The sequence below is a fragment of the Ammospiza nelsoni genome, chromosome 3 (genome assembly GCF_027579445.1).
Source record: "Ammospiza nelsoni isolate bAmmNel1 chromosome 3, bAmmNel1.pri, whole genome shotgun sequence".
Lineage (NCBI taxonomy): Eukaryota > Metazoa > Chordata > Aves > Passeriformes > Passerellidae > Ammospiza > Ammospiza nelsoni.
In genome coordinates this window covers 6,916,336-6,931,267 of record NC_080635.1, presented here as the reverse complement: position 1 = coordinate 6,931,267, position 14,932 = coordinate 6,916,336, and the positions used below count along the sequence as shown (strand labels likewise).

The 14,932-nt window shown below is 38.6% G+C and overlaps 1 protein-coding gene across 4 annotated transcripts in view; it reads right to left on the bottom strand.

Moving 5' to 3' along the window:
- CDC42BPA (CDC42 binding protein kinase alpha) overlaps positions 1–14,932 on the bottom strand; it is a 181,351-nt gene that overhangs the window by 17,610 nt on the left and 148,809 nt on the right. For all 4 annotated transcript variants that reach the window (XM_059467385.1, XM_059467384.1, XM_059467382.1 and 1 more), the window contains 10 exons: positions 14,256–14,392; positions 13,473–13,612; positions 12,525–12,606; positions 11,164–11,380; positions 10,349–10,411; positions 8,171–8,764; positions 5,591–5,688; positions 4,116–4,200; positions 2,524–2,647; positions 1,091–1,208 (listed from right to left, as the gene is read on the bottom strand). In XM_059467385.1, the coding sequence (XP_059323368.1) occupies positions 1,091–1,208; positions 2,524–2,647; positions 4,116–4,200; positions 5,591–5,688; positions 8,171–8,764; positions 10,349–10,411; positions 11,164–11,380; positions 12,525–12,606; positions 13,473–13,612; positions 14,256–14,392 (1,658 nt within the window). The remainder of the gene's footprint in view (positions 1–1,090; positions 1,209–2,523; positions 2,648–4,115; positions 4,201–5,590; positions 5,689–8,170; positions 8,765–10,348; positions 10,412–11,163; positions 11,381–12,524; positions 12,607–13,472; positions 13,613–14,255; positions 14,393–14,932) is intronic.

Here is a 14,932-nt window from a genome sequence, read left to right as displayed (position 1 = left end):
AAAATAAATCAAAGTGCAGACTTTACAGTCAAGTGCAACATAAAAGTACCATTTCCTTCCAAAGTGAGGTAAAATGAGTATCCAAAGACCAGAGATTAGGCTCCTAAACTCGTGCAACTGCATGCTGAGCTTTATTTTCCAGTCTTATTTTTGTTTCCTTTGCACTTTTCAGCATCAGAATATCCCAATTTCAGCATCTACTTCCTGTTTTCTGCACAAACTCCAAGTAGTAACAATGATAATTTTAGGCAGCAGTTCTGTGCTAATGCCTGAGTGTTATGCTGGAACAAATTTCATCTGTTTTTATCATAACATCTCATCTTTCTTACAGTGCTAATTAGCATCTTCTGAATCACATCTGTGTCATTGTGGATGTGCTTAGAAAACAATGCAGAACACATAAAGACACAAAAGATGCTCAAGGTAGCTTGAAGCAAGCAGTACAGAACTTCCTTATGAGCAAAGTATCAATTAGTCTTTAGCTCATCAGAGATTTCAGTAACTTCCAATTGATTACTTCCTACATGAGGTTTTATGGAAATGAACACATTTTCTTTTTCCATTTTTCAACTTTAAAGCTTCGTTTTTATTCAAGAAGTTCTGTTTCACTGAGACTACTTAATTTGAAGAGAACAGGAAAGATAGCACTTGGCATGGGAAGAAATTTGAGCAGTACACATTATTGAATTGCTACAGGAAAACAGGCTGTGAAGAAATAGGCAAAGATGGGAGGAGAAAAAAGGAATTGAACTCCAGTTCACCGAGAAGGGAATTTCTCTTTCCATACCCACAAACAGCACAAATAATGTAAAATTTGCACCTTCATATGGGTCATAAAAATTATCATCATCACTGTGAGGCCAACCTGGCATTAGGCACTCCACCTCCTCCTCCTCTACTCAATGCTTGTCATGCTCTTTGCTTAAATTTCATTACATACAGCAGAGCATTTTTACTCCATTCCCATTGTTACACTGATCCTGATAGGAAATATGTCACTGATTACACATTAAAATTGCACTTGTTTTTCTCTCACTTATTTGCAGCCTCTGCAGCAGTCAGTCACTCTCACATGTCCTTTTGTACTTACCATTGGGAGGTCTTTGAGAATCTGTATGCCATCTCCTGGACCCATATGTGCTATGTGGTTAAAATTAGTTGGGTTAGAAATTAACTTATTTCTCATTTCCGGATCACGTAGCATCTCCCTGGAAGAGAAGATACTTTGTTTAGGTATTTCCTTTGAGGACAGGATGGGCATTTATAAAACATGTACAGCTTTGATTATCAGCTATTTTCAAACGGAAATTACCCAGTCTTTTCCAACCTAAACAATTCCATGAGTCTATGACTCTATTTAACCATGATAACAGTGATAAATCCCTGCTGTCAGTACTGGTGTGGAGAAGGTTCCAGCTTGAAGAGAGGGCAAGGGGCCAGGATAAAAGAATGCTGTTTGCAGCTTAACAGCCCATGCCCAGTAGTTGCTAACATTGACAGAATGAGCTGATAAAAAGTTCTGTAAGATGAGTAAAAGCCAGACTTGCTTGGGATATATTACAAAGTTGAGACGAAAATGAAGTATAAAATATGAAAATATAATTAAAGTAATACTGCAGTACCTTTCTCAGTCTGTGGTCAGAATTAAAAGCTCTTCAAAATGGCAAGGATGCATTTCAGAACTCAGAATAAATAAATTTTAAAGAGACCAAATGTCAATCAACTTAGAAAAGGCAAGAACAAGAAATGGAATTTTATCTCCACTGCATACAGTTGTTACTTTCCTTAGAGCCAAAAAGACAAACTGGGAGCCAACCAATGGTGCAAGATGCTGGAAATTAGAAAAGTGAAATACTCAGCTCTTGGAGTGTGGCTTAGCACAGCAGCAGGTCACAGGAAATGGTCAATAACATCCTCTGCGAACACTGCCTGTAGTGCAGACCTGGTTTTGTTGCCATTTAGGAAAGTATTTGTAACCTGCTAAACACTCCCATTAGAAATACACCCTGCAGTCCTATGTCCCCTGAAGAGGTAAGTTTTTGTGAGCTTTATAAAAAATCTATGTAGTTAAATCTAGAAATCGAAGAAACAGATGTCCTGGAATAGTGCTGAGAGGAAAATCTCCTTCAGAAAGAAAAACAGAACCAGAATCTGAAAGTAATTGATCCATATGCATAGTTAGCAAAGTAATGTCCTTTTGCAAAGCGTTTATTGGAGAGTTTTATATATACATAGGGTATGTGCACACCTATGCACCTGCATACAGTAACTGGAGGCATGCATTCCAAATTACAGCTGCTTCACACAATTCATCTGAACTAATTGTGCATCCAGTGCAAATCCATATCCAAGCTGGTATTGACACAAGTTACAGTGAGGATTAACAGGGCAGAGAAGAGACAGGAACACCTGAATGACCACTCCAGAAAGCCACAGAATGAATGCAGCACGACCCTGGCACCAGTCAGTGTCCATCAGGGCCTACAGGCAGGGACAGAGGACAAGCACAGGTGGAATACAGACCTCCTCTGCTGCATCCTCTCCTCCTCGGGCACGCGGAAGGAGTAGCGCCGCTTGTTGTTGATGTTCCGCACCATCTGCTTCCGGCTGTTGTCTGACGTCTCAGGCACCACCAGCTCGTCCCCCTCTGAAACCAGCACAAAAATGGGGATGCAGTTCCTCAGCTACTAATGGAATTTGAGTTTCAACACTCTACTTCTGCTCTGCTTGTGCTGGAAACCACTCCTTTCCCACCAAACCTTCTCTGGTTTATGGGTTTCCTTGGCCACTATCCACTACTCTGTTACGTACCAACAGACTTAACCATTCTTCACACACAAGCTGCCACCACCTGTGTTCTCAAAATACCACTGATGTGTTCTTTGAAATAAACATTTTGGTGGGCAGGAAGAGAATCTTGAGTCTTGTCTCAAAATTCCCACTGAAAATCACTAGAACCGTTTTGTTCTGCCCACTGTCTGGAAACTGAATGCAAGATTCTCTTTCATTCATTCCCTGCTCCAAAGAGAACACTGCTTTTGAAATGTTTGGACATTGACGTATTTTGATGCAACTGTGGGAAAAGGGAAGATTTTTTCCATGTGTGCACATCTGGCCAAGGGATCTTTATATTAAAGACATGAAAAGGAAAACCGCGATTATCACACAACAGCTGTGTGACTTTGAATGAACATTGCAACTGTTCTGTCTTGTTTTCTATTTATGGAGACTAAAGTGACACTTAATAAGCTCACTGACAAAACAGTTTTGTATGGAACACAAATCTCTTCTTTCCTTAAGATCAGCTCTAATGTACAGTCTTTATTAGACTTGAAAATTCTCTAGACATACTTCCAGCATATTTCTCCTCTCCACCACTGCCATTCCTTTTGTACTAATTTGCTGGCAATTGAAATAAGCACTGAGACAGTGCCAGCAGCAGTACATTTTCCTAGAGTGTTTCTTTCCACTGTTTTCAGAAAGTTGTTAACAAAAATTTATAGCTTTTGGTTGTTGAAACAGAGCATGTCCCCTCTCCACCTAAGAGGTTGAGCAAAAGTTTTAGGAAATTCCTCAGGAGCATGCTTATGAAAGGGCTCTAAAAAGTAAAAAAAAAAAGTCAGAAAGACTTGTAATAGAAATAGATTTTTGAAGCTAAAGTTGTGGCACACAGTCATAGCTGGCCCTAATAATAAGTTACAAATACATTGTATTACTTTAAAATGCTTGGGAAACATATGTTAAATATAGTATTAAAGGTTAAATATAGTATTGATTTTAATCTGGTGCTGCCAAAATGACTACTGAAGTTTTAAATTGTGCAGGCTTTTTTAGGCAGTGTTCTGGCAGGTGATCCCACATTTGGAGGGAGCATCCAGTCATTCTAGTTTCTAGTTCCAGTCTTCATTCAAGTCTTTATTGAATATTCAAAAGGCAAAAGAAGTTCAGAGAAGAGAGAGCATTGCAATCACTGTGGAATCCATAAGCTTTAGCTTTTTCCCAAGTTAACAAGCCCACAGACATTTAAGAGATTCCTTTACGTAATGCACAGATGCAGACAAATGTTCTTTCTAAACAAAAATGTGGATGATGAAAATTGGCTTCTCTTTACTTACCAGCCATTTTGTTTTTGAAATATATTAATCTGACTGTCTCCAGGCCTAAAAGGTTTAGTGATCCTTCTGTATTCAAGGGTCGTACCTGAAACAAGGAAAAACAGTCCTTGTAACACTCTCAAGAGTAACAATTCCAAGTCATTAAAGCCACAAAGAAGAGCTCAAAAGAATTTTAAACTCTTTTTTTTTTTTGAGAATGAGTACAGAGAGGGTTGCTTAAAATTCCACTTCAAGACACAGGCTTAACATCATTCCTCCCAGCATTTAAATGAATAGTTGTGTTACAAGTCTAGTTCATATATCAACTCAATTTTTTCATTAGATGTACAAAGCAATAGGCTGAGCTTTTACTTTGTGTTAGCACCATGTCACAATAATGCTCTGCAGCTTGATAAGAGCACACACAGACTGCTAAAACCTACTGGTATTTGTGATTTCCAGCATAAAAGTGAAAGAGGCATTCCACACTCCGTAAATTGTGTTAGAAACAGACTCTTCATAATAAATGGCTATTTTTGAGACTCCTAAGTGTAGTAGTTTTTTTTACTGAAAGTAGCTTCCATTAAAAGGGAAGTCTTGAGCCAAATATTAATCAAAGTATTAAATCACATTCTAACTGTGCAGGGAAAAAAAATGCTCCAACTGCTTAATAACTCAAAGTTTAGACACCAGAAAGAACTTCCCCATAAAAGTCCAGATTGGTCTATCTTCAAGATGTTAATAGCTGAGCACTTTGATCTTTGCATGATGTATCCTCACAGCACTGCCAGAATATCGTGGTTTGCATCTGGCACATGGGAAATTGATATTCAGAGACTGAATGACCAACACAAGACCACAGGGGCAATGTCCTGTAGCTCTGTCTCATTGGAATGCCAGTAAAGGAATTGTGTTGACTCTGACACAAAGCTGAAGTCAGTCTAAACCACAAGGAAAAAAAATGACTTTTCTTTCCAAAATACAGCTGAGCAAACACCTTCTAAATACCAAGGAAGTGTCAAGTTTTCAGCAACATCTTCCTTTTGATAAGAGATCCAAACTGACATCATCCTGTTGTTGGTGTTTCTACTGCTTGAAACAAAATGTTCTCACCCTGTCTGTCTACCATATGTTCAGGAGCAGCAGGAGACAGATTTTTGAAGGCCTGTGTAATTATCTTAACATCCACCATCCTCTGGTAATAATCACAATCAGGCCCAATGAAGCCATATGTAATTAATGCCAATTAATTCCTCTCATTATTACAACAGTATCAGTAAATCTGAAACATAGCCATATGCTCCAGATTGACCATTCATCTAAAACAGTGCAACCACACGAAAAATACATTTTCTATCTTCTATTTCCAAAAAAAAAATACATGAGTTTATTTGCAGTAGCTCTTCTTTTAATTCAATTATGTTCCCACAAGCAGTTGTAATGAGCAGTATTGGTTCTGGACATACTCCTTGGCCCACACTGAAATGGGAAGTTACCTTTTTGAGAGGAATAGTTTGAATCCACTCCATGGAGTTCACGTCGAAGACATCAATTGCATTTTCACTGTACACAGAGAGGTATGGTGCATTGTAACCTGGGAGGGAATCATGAGGCATTGTGTCATCTGCTTTTGGACATGGCCCAAAATAGACAATTTCTTAACAGTTTAACCATATTTATTTAAAAAAATAAAACCAGTGCTCCACAATCCAACAACAAGCTTTGAAAAATGTGCTTTAACTCAAAAGTGACCAAGAAATTTATTCTGAAGGCAAACCAGCATCACCCAAAAACTTACAACCTCCATGACTTTTAACTTTGCTGAAAACCTACTTTCTGAACTGTAAAACATTATGGTTTACTCTGCCAAATCCTGATGTATTTCAAAGGCTTTTTCCTCCTAAAAGCTCCATTTTTAACAAGAGCTCACATATTGTTAATGATGTGGTAGGAAAATACTCTGCTCTATTTAATAACTGCCAGTTGAATGAACTGACCTCTGAGTCTTTGGACTATACAGTAAATGAGCATCACTTGGAACTAAGCACCATGACACAGTCATAAAAGTCATGTTTCTTTAATTCTAATTCTCTCTTCTCATTTTCTGGATTGTAAAGAGAAATCTTCTGCTACTTATCTGGCACATTTCCCCAGGATGAAATCTGTTTCACTGGGACCACTTCTAAAGGAGAACTCAGTATTTCCATGTCGGCAACAAGACTGCCACAGTCTGCCAAGACTAACAAGAGCATCCAAGTTGTGTTTAAATGTAACAGCTTTTGCTATAAAATACACCTTCATTCTGAGTTGGAAATCATCATCACTTCATTTAGGACAAGCAAAAAACTGTCACAAATAACAATGGCAAGTGTAGATGAACTATGTGTGAAAAATACACATTTTTCAATCTATCACATAACCTTCTGTTTTGATTAATTCCTTGTCTGAGTCCACTGTAATAATCAATTGAGTAAAATTGCTTGAAATTGGCAAACACCCTGCAAATGTTGCTTCCTCCATACTCAGAAGGGCCTTCACTCAAGCAAGGTGAATTACTTCTCCTCTTTACAGTGTGACTAGACTGCTACCACAGTGAGGTGAGAAGGCAGACTGTTCTAAAAATCAACACAGAATTGGGCTTTTTCACTACTTTGAGTGCAGATTTGGCTAACCTTTATCTGCATTCAGAAAGACTTTAAACATTCAGGTTTGGTTTTTTTCCCTTAAAACTGTCACAGAGATAAAGACCCAGCCTTGAAATAAGGTGCAATAAATGTTTAACAGACCTTGGTGGAAAATCTTGGAAAAGATGAAAATCTTGAAAAATTACAGTATTTTTCCTTAAGGTTATGAAATATATATTTTTATATTGCCTCCTATGCATTGTATTTTAGAAGGGGTGAGTGAAACAGGAGAGCAACTTAGTGACTTTTTGAAAAAGGAGAGAGGAGATGAAAAAGAAGGTTGTAGACAAAACCTGCTGAGGAATAAAGAACGAACAAATAAATAAAGGACAAAACAGACTAGTAAGTAGGAACAAATACCATTAAAGCAAGTCAAACTACCAGATCCTAATGACTCTCAGCATGAAGAAAGCTGGAACCTAAAGTACAATCACATTCCAAGACTTTAAATAACAACAGTCCAGCACTGGTGATAGCAAATACATAAAATTCCCACTAGCCTCTGTTGAACCTGAAATTTTGGCTGTTTTAGAGTTAGAAATCCTGACTCATGATTCCTCTTTGTGCTCCAGCAAGTAGATGTCAGTGCCAGAGTTGTTGAAACTAGCATGAATGAGGATTAAACCCTCTTCTTGGAGTCTCTGTGGTCATGATGACCCCGAAATGTGTCAGTCTCTTTTCCCAGCCCAGCAGCTGAAGGAGGAGTCAGGATTCTTCTGTTCTGGTTTTCAAGGTTGTTTATTTGCTGAAGAATATTATTATTAATATTCTTTCTCTGACCCCCGAGGTCTGTCTGGCAGGTTGGGTTGAGGCACACTGACCATCTCAGAGGTAGTGCTATCTTTTATACTAAAATATACATGTACATGATTTACAATAATTTCCCAATACCCATCACCTATGTTAGACAGTGTGCTCCCTACTCTAAAGCAATCCAAAAGTGCCAACATCACCCAGAAGATGGAGGCTAAGAAGAAGAAAGAAGAAGGACAAGGCATGCCCAGATCCCTCTATCTTGGCTTCTGAACCCCCATTCTAAAAACGCAAAATTCTACTTTTCTATCTTGTAACAAACTAACTATCGTTCTACCTAAACTTCTGTGGCTTGTGAATCCTCATATAAAGGTTGGTAATTGTTTTTTCCAAGGGTTAAAATCAAAGGCACAGGTGTTTTTGACTCTGTGCCAAGGTCTCTGAGCCCCCTGTCAGGGTCTCGAGTCCTTCAGGGCAGCCAGAGGAATTCCTGGGGTCTGATACCTCCAGCTAGATTGAAAATGGTGATAGTGGCTGAGAGCATCCATTAACCTGTCAGGTAATTAGCCCAGAACTCCACCTCCCATGGCTATCAACACAAGCAGAGATCACTTCAGACACACAGAGAGCACAACTCACAGCAAGAAGATGGAGTTGCGGGCCACATCAACTCCTGCTGCCTGGATCTTCGGCCCTGGCAGTCGACGTAAACCCCGACGCTGCTAAAACACAGCAGGTATTCTTTAGTTGAGATCTCGACTGCACAGATGGCATCAGTTGGCTGCTGTGAGATAAATGAGAGCGTGTGGTCGTCCGGGTGGAGCAGGCTGTACGGGCCGCCCTCCCCATGGAGGGGGTACTTGAGGAAACCTGACTGGTAGCCTACACAGAGACGGTCGCTGAAGATGGACATCCACTGGACGTTCCCCTGCACCTGGATCTCCTTGATCTTTTTGTGGCGCGTCTTGCTCTGATTGAGTTCGTAACAGAGCACCTGCCTCTTCATGGCCACGCACAGGCAGGTGAGGGCCCCGTGGCGCACGTGCCCAGACACGATGGCCTGGCAGCCCTTGGTCTCTGCCAGCTTATAGAAGTCAGTCTCCCTTCCATCCAGGGCGGCCATGGGGAAGAGCCGCACGTGGCGGTTCCGTCCTGAGATTACGGCGATGAGCTGCTCGCTCGGGATGAGCTCGATCTGATGGACCTTCTTATTGTCACCAACACGGATAATCTCTGAAAGAAAAATCAGAACAAGCCCCCTGTCACACACATGTTTTATGAGAAATCCTTTTGTTAGTATCTTTTCTCCTGCAAAGCTGAGAGGCCTCAGAAACAAAATGTAAACAATGATTATCTGCTGCTGTGGAATGCAACAGGTGCATCTCAGATTGGTCTCATGTGGTTGTTTTTAATGAATGGCCAATCAAAGTCCAGCTGTCTTGGACTCTCTGGTCAGTCACAAGATTTTATTATCATTCCTCTTCTTTCTTTTCTAGCCTTCTGATGTCTCCTTTCTTCTTTTCTTTTACTATAGTCTTAATATATAATTTTCTTTTAATATAACATATATATCATAAAACAATAAATCAGCCTTCTGAAACATGGAGCCAAGATTCTCATCTCTTCACTCGTCCTGGGACCCTTGTGAACACCACCACAGCCCCCCACAAAATCAAGTAAGTAATGGTGAAGTGTGAATTGATTATAACATGTATTTGTAAAGATGAACTAGGAAAGAAACCCAAGTGTGGACGCCATGGGACAGGGAGAGAGAAACGGGAAGTGTTTCTCACAGCAGCTTGTGAGAATTTTTAGGGAGTAGTAAGGATGTGGTAACTTGTTAAGTATAAGCAATCTGCAGGTGGTGTGTTTCTACTTCATCTTTCTGTTCTTCTCAAGAACAGCATATGAGGAAGGTGTTTTTGTTAGTTAGCCAATCAAACAGAATCTATGGTTATCACTCTATAAAACCACGTGGTTCTCTTGAATAAAGCCTTCTTTTCTCTTTCTACAATCCTGCCTCCTGACTGCTCCTGTGTCATCCTCAGCACAAGAGTGATGAAGCACAAGAAATCCCCTTTATTGCTTTCCTGCAGTATTAAAAAGTACAGAATCAAAACTAGTGTTTTAATAACACCAGATGTGCAAATTCTGGATGAGCCTTTGGTTCTTCCTCATCAGAAATGGGAGGAGCAGATCTGATGCACTAACAACAAGTGCATTATTTCAGCGTTCATTTCAAAAACAGTTTATAGCAAAAAACTACTGAATCAAGAAAAAGCCTCAGAGCTGAAGCATACAATTAAACATGTCATTCGTTCAATTAACTTGGGCAATCTGTTAGCACATGTTGCAGTACTGCACAGAAGTTTTCACTTCCAGTACCAAGGAGGAGGTTATACAAAGGATTAAGCCATGACTCTTGCTGAGGTACACAGCAGGAAATTCAAATAAGAGAGGTTTCTCCTGAGTATAAAAAGGAAGTGATGCATTGTGACAGTAATTTGCAACAGGCAGTCCAGAGAGATCATGGAACCTGTGTCCTTGGGGATTTTCAACACACAACTGGATAAAGCCCTGAGCAACCTGGTCTGAAATCAGTATTGAGACAGTTGGGGGAAAATAGGGGAAAAACCTTCAACTGCATTCCAAAACCTTGATATTGGAAAGGATAACCAAATCAGAGAGCACACAGAACACCTTTTGGTCTCTCATGGAGCTGTCCAGCTGATAATGTAGTAAATAATGAAAAATGAAACAAGAAAGAAAAAGACGATTTAGTATTAGGGAAATTATTACCAGTTCCTAGTTTCTTACCATCTTTGGTGACATGCACAACAAACAACCCTTCTTCATTCCCCAGAGCTATTCTTTCATGGTCTATGACATTAAGGGAAAAAAAAAAGGTTATTTTTCTTTGGAAGTACTTTATGAATCACATAAACAATAGTTATAATTTTCATTAACAGAGACAGTTTTTATAATATATTGAAATAATTGTATATAAAACCAAACCTAATGTATTCATGTATTTAAAAAAATTGGCAACCTCCTAATCCTTCAAATTTCTCAAAAAACTATTTTCCCATTTCTTCTGTTAGTTCAAGTAACAGCTAGAAACATAATTGTTCAGAGAACTTCAGTCTAGCACCAGCTTTGAAGTAACTATATTATTATATTGAAATAATTTACATAATCAGAGTTTAACATATTTTATGCAGTACTATTTGAAATTACTAAATTCAACCTCTGATCTTACATCTTCTCTCTGGTCCAACCAGCAGATTTTGAAGTGAGTGATTGACACCTACTCTATAGTGCTAATTTTGCCCAGTTAGGGAATTATGTTTACAGAGTAACAAAAGAGGAATGTCCAATTCTCAGTCAAAATTATTCATAATTATGAATATTGGTGGATAATTATGAATATGGGTGAATAGAGGGAATACTCTTAAAAGATCTGACAAAAGTGCTGGGTACTAACTTGCACTTTTCTCTTAGGCCCACATGGGATAAAACCACCACCTATTACTCTCTATTCAGTAGATAACCATCTAACACATTTTTTCCTAAAAAATCATGCTTTTAGCATTCCCATTTTTCTTAGAGCTTTCTTCTAAATAACTTCATACCTATGATTGCTGCTGACTGTGTTGTTTTGATGAGGGGCAAGGTGCTGTCATAAGCTTCTTTGGGGACATAGACTGAGCGGTCTTTGAGCTTGTTCTTCTTCAAGATCCTATGCAACTCGTTCAGCACGCCCACCCACTTGCTTTTTTCATTCTCACCATCTGCTAGAATCAGGATTGAACACTTGTTACTGGATGCAGAGAGCTGGGAGGCTGTAACCTGCAAAAAAAAAAAAAATCAAAACATAGTTTTAAGTCATAAGTGATAAATAATTTCCTCGTGATCGTTTTTACAAGGGAATCAGATGCCTGTAAATGCCCTTTTAATTAGTTATCTGAATTAAGGAAGTAAAAATTTCTCTTCAGTTAATAGAAAACACTCTTATCTTAATCAAGAACCCACAGCAGAAAAGCAGACATGAATATTTTAAAAATCAGAGAAAAAGTTGGCTTTATTTTAAATGCATTTGTATTTATTTTATAATTCATGCATGTCTGCTCTAAATAGGGCAGTCAATTGTTTCTCACAGCAATTTTATAATTAACAAAAAGCATTTTTATAACATTTTCTGTATTTTCAAGAGCTATAGATTTCCTTAATTTTTAATGCAATAGGAATGGCTTTCATTGAAAGAATGCTCTGTGATCCTTTTCATGCATTTGATACAGCTATTAATGATAAAATGGAAAGCCCCTTTTGTAGGTTTTATCTCCTCTCAGCACACTGAGTGATGAACAGTCTAAAAACTGGAGAAACAATGACTGAAATACAAAGGCACAGTAAAGAAATGATGGTGGAACTTATAAGACATCAAGGAAATTTCACTGAGGTCAAAACTTTAACAGAATATCTAACAAAAATAAGAATATTAGAATAAGCCAGTAATGACAAAAATCCTTATACTAGAGACTAGACATAAATTTTGATGAGCATTTTGCACTCAATTTCTGTACTGACTATCTGATGAATGGGAGTTTTCAGATATCCAAAGCATACGTAAAAAAAAAGTATAAAAAATAAAGACTTCAGCAATAACCCAGTAAGTTAAATTGAGAAGCAGAGGCCAACTTGAGGAAATGAAAATGTACAAGGTCATGATGAACAGAAGAATTTCAAATGACTAAGAAGAAATGGAGGAAAATATGTCTTATTGTGAAGACGAAAAAATACGACCCACACGGAGATGAATGCTTGTCTAGATGTACCAGTGCTATTTTTACCACAGAAATTACATATGTACAGATCCCTATGCATTGCTGCTGCTGCCATGGATTCCACAGGGGCAGAACTGGCCAAGGAAATAAAATACTGGTGAGCTGTCACAGCACACATCGCCCTGTGAAACCCAGGGTGTCATACTCACCCTAAAGATACAGGGGATATCTTTCCGATTTGCATGGATGACATCTGAGGCCAAGACAGAACTCACTGAGAATTCTTCATCCCTTATGGAGATCATAAAAGAGTTAATGAGCAAAATCTGTATGTTTGGATTTTACTTTTTCAATACTCTTGCTTAGTGAAGGAAACAAGTCAGCACTGAGATCTGATTTTTAAAATTATCCTTTCATCTGTATCTGAAGATAAAACTCACAAATGAAATGTTGCATAATTAATTCCTGGTAAATGCTGATGGAAATAAATCTATTCAGATATTCTGTAACTGTTTTTAATCTGTATAAATTAAAACCTTTAAAGAAAAAGTCCAACTTAAAAAATAAGTGGAACAAAGAATAACTTCTCCAACTCTCATAAAAATCCAAACTCACCTAGAAGCTATAACTTTCAGCAGTTTGGGGCTTCCTGGATGAACTAACTTAGATCAGAGATGAGCTTTAGTTAGTTGCTATGTTAGATATTCTCAGCCTTCAGTGAGGCTAGTAGTATTTCAGCAGTACTGAAGATAGTGGGAACAAACTACTCAGCCCTTTTCAAGCAGAAATTGTAATACATTTACCCTACAACAAAGTTTTATGTCTTTGAAAACTCTATTCAACTCCAAAATGATGTTATTTTTAATTCTTTATTCATTCCAGATCTTCTCCACAGCTGAACAGATGCTCTTTGCACATGATGTTGTAATGGAAGTTTAGACATCCATAGAGGAACAAACAAGTGTAGTTCAGGCTAACTCCAAGTAACTGCTAACTGCTCTTTTATTTTTTTTATCCCAGAAAATTAGTGCCTTTCAGCATGGATTAAAGGGTTTCATAAAAGCTCTGGAGCTTGCTTACTGATTTGACAAAAAGGAAAAGCAGCACAAAACCTCCTGGTGCCTCTAGCAAGCTCCCACCAGCAGCAAAGAGCTTACCTCATGTCTATGACCTGACTCACTACCACGCTGGGCTGAGATGCTTTTCCTTCTGCTACATCATACAGGAAGAGTTTAAAATCACAGATCACTGCCAGTGCTCTCTGCCAACCTTTCTTTACTCCAGCTGGCTTGGGGACCTTTAGAAAGATAAATTCTGATCAACTCTCTGTTAGTTTAGATGCAATCAAAAAATAAAACAGCACAAAAATCAGTTTGCTCATCTGGGCTGGAAAGTTTTAATTCAGTGATGATGTTAAGTAACATATGCAAGAGCCCAGGAGCAGTAAGGCCAACAAACACAGACAGACAATATACTAGTTAATAAATTAATAGCATCACAGATTCTTTCTTCTCATTTCACAAATTCATTCAGAGCTGTATTAAGAAACATGGAGACAAGAACTCGTCTCTAGTTGGCCACAGAATTATGGCCAAAACTAAGCTGAGTAGCTATTTTAATATTTCTGTGCAAATATCCACACCAGTAACCACAGACAGTACTAGCAGAAAGACTCAAAAAACCCACAGAGCCTGGAAGATGATCTGATCTGCAGAGATGAAACTGCTCAAGACCAACCCAAAGCACATTGACCAACAGAGATGGAGAGAGGATCACTGCTGACAATGCTAAGAGTTGCTTTGTGAAAATTTAAATCTTAGTTTCCAAACTGCTACCCTAAGATGTAATTGAATCTAGCCCCCCAATATTCAAAGTAATGTCAGCTCCGGGAAACAATGAATTTAATGTAAGTGCCCCAAATGTAGCTGCCTCCTACTTACTCTGACATGTCCTTCGTAAGCTGTTCCTATGCCTTTCTGTGGATCTATTCCCAAAGGTCCCTTAGTCTGCTCAGGAGGGATTGGACAAACTGCAGGAGCCTTGTCTGCACAGGTCACGTGGCAAGAGAATCCACACACTTGTGAGGAGAAGAAATAAAAAGATTTGATGGTTATTTCTTGTGCAATGCAAAAGTTGGGATAATGATGACGAGATTTACAAAGAAATCCCCTTTCCTTTTTTGGCCAGCATCTGAATAATCTCACTGAACTTTGCAACAGACAGAAATATAAGAATGCACACAGCAAAGTTCATGTTTTTATCTGCTCTAAATCCCAAATTTCTCTTTTTCAAATAGTTTATGGATACACTTGCTTTCACATAGATAAGAAAGAGCCTAATATAATCTCTATTATGTTCTCTAGGCCCAACTCTACTAGTAAACAAAACACTGGAACATCCTTTAAATAATAAGCACCATAATAAGTCAGAATGGATGTCTATTAAATTTTGCCCTGCAACATAAAGCTGGTGTGACCACTCAGGGGGCCACCTGTGGCCCCCTTATTGCTATTTTGAGTACACAGAACTAAGCTCTTCTACCACCAATTGGAATAAAAGTGTCCCCAGATAACTGGGCAATCTCTTATCTATGTCCAAAGTGTTTGGCTTCTACTCT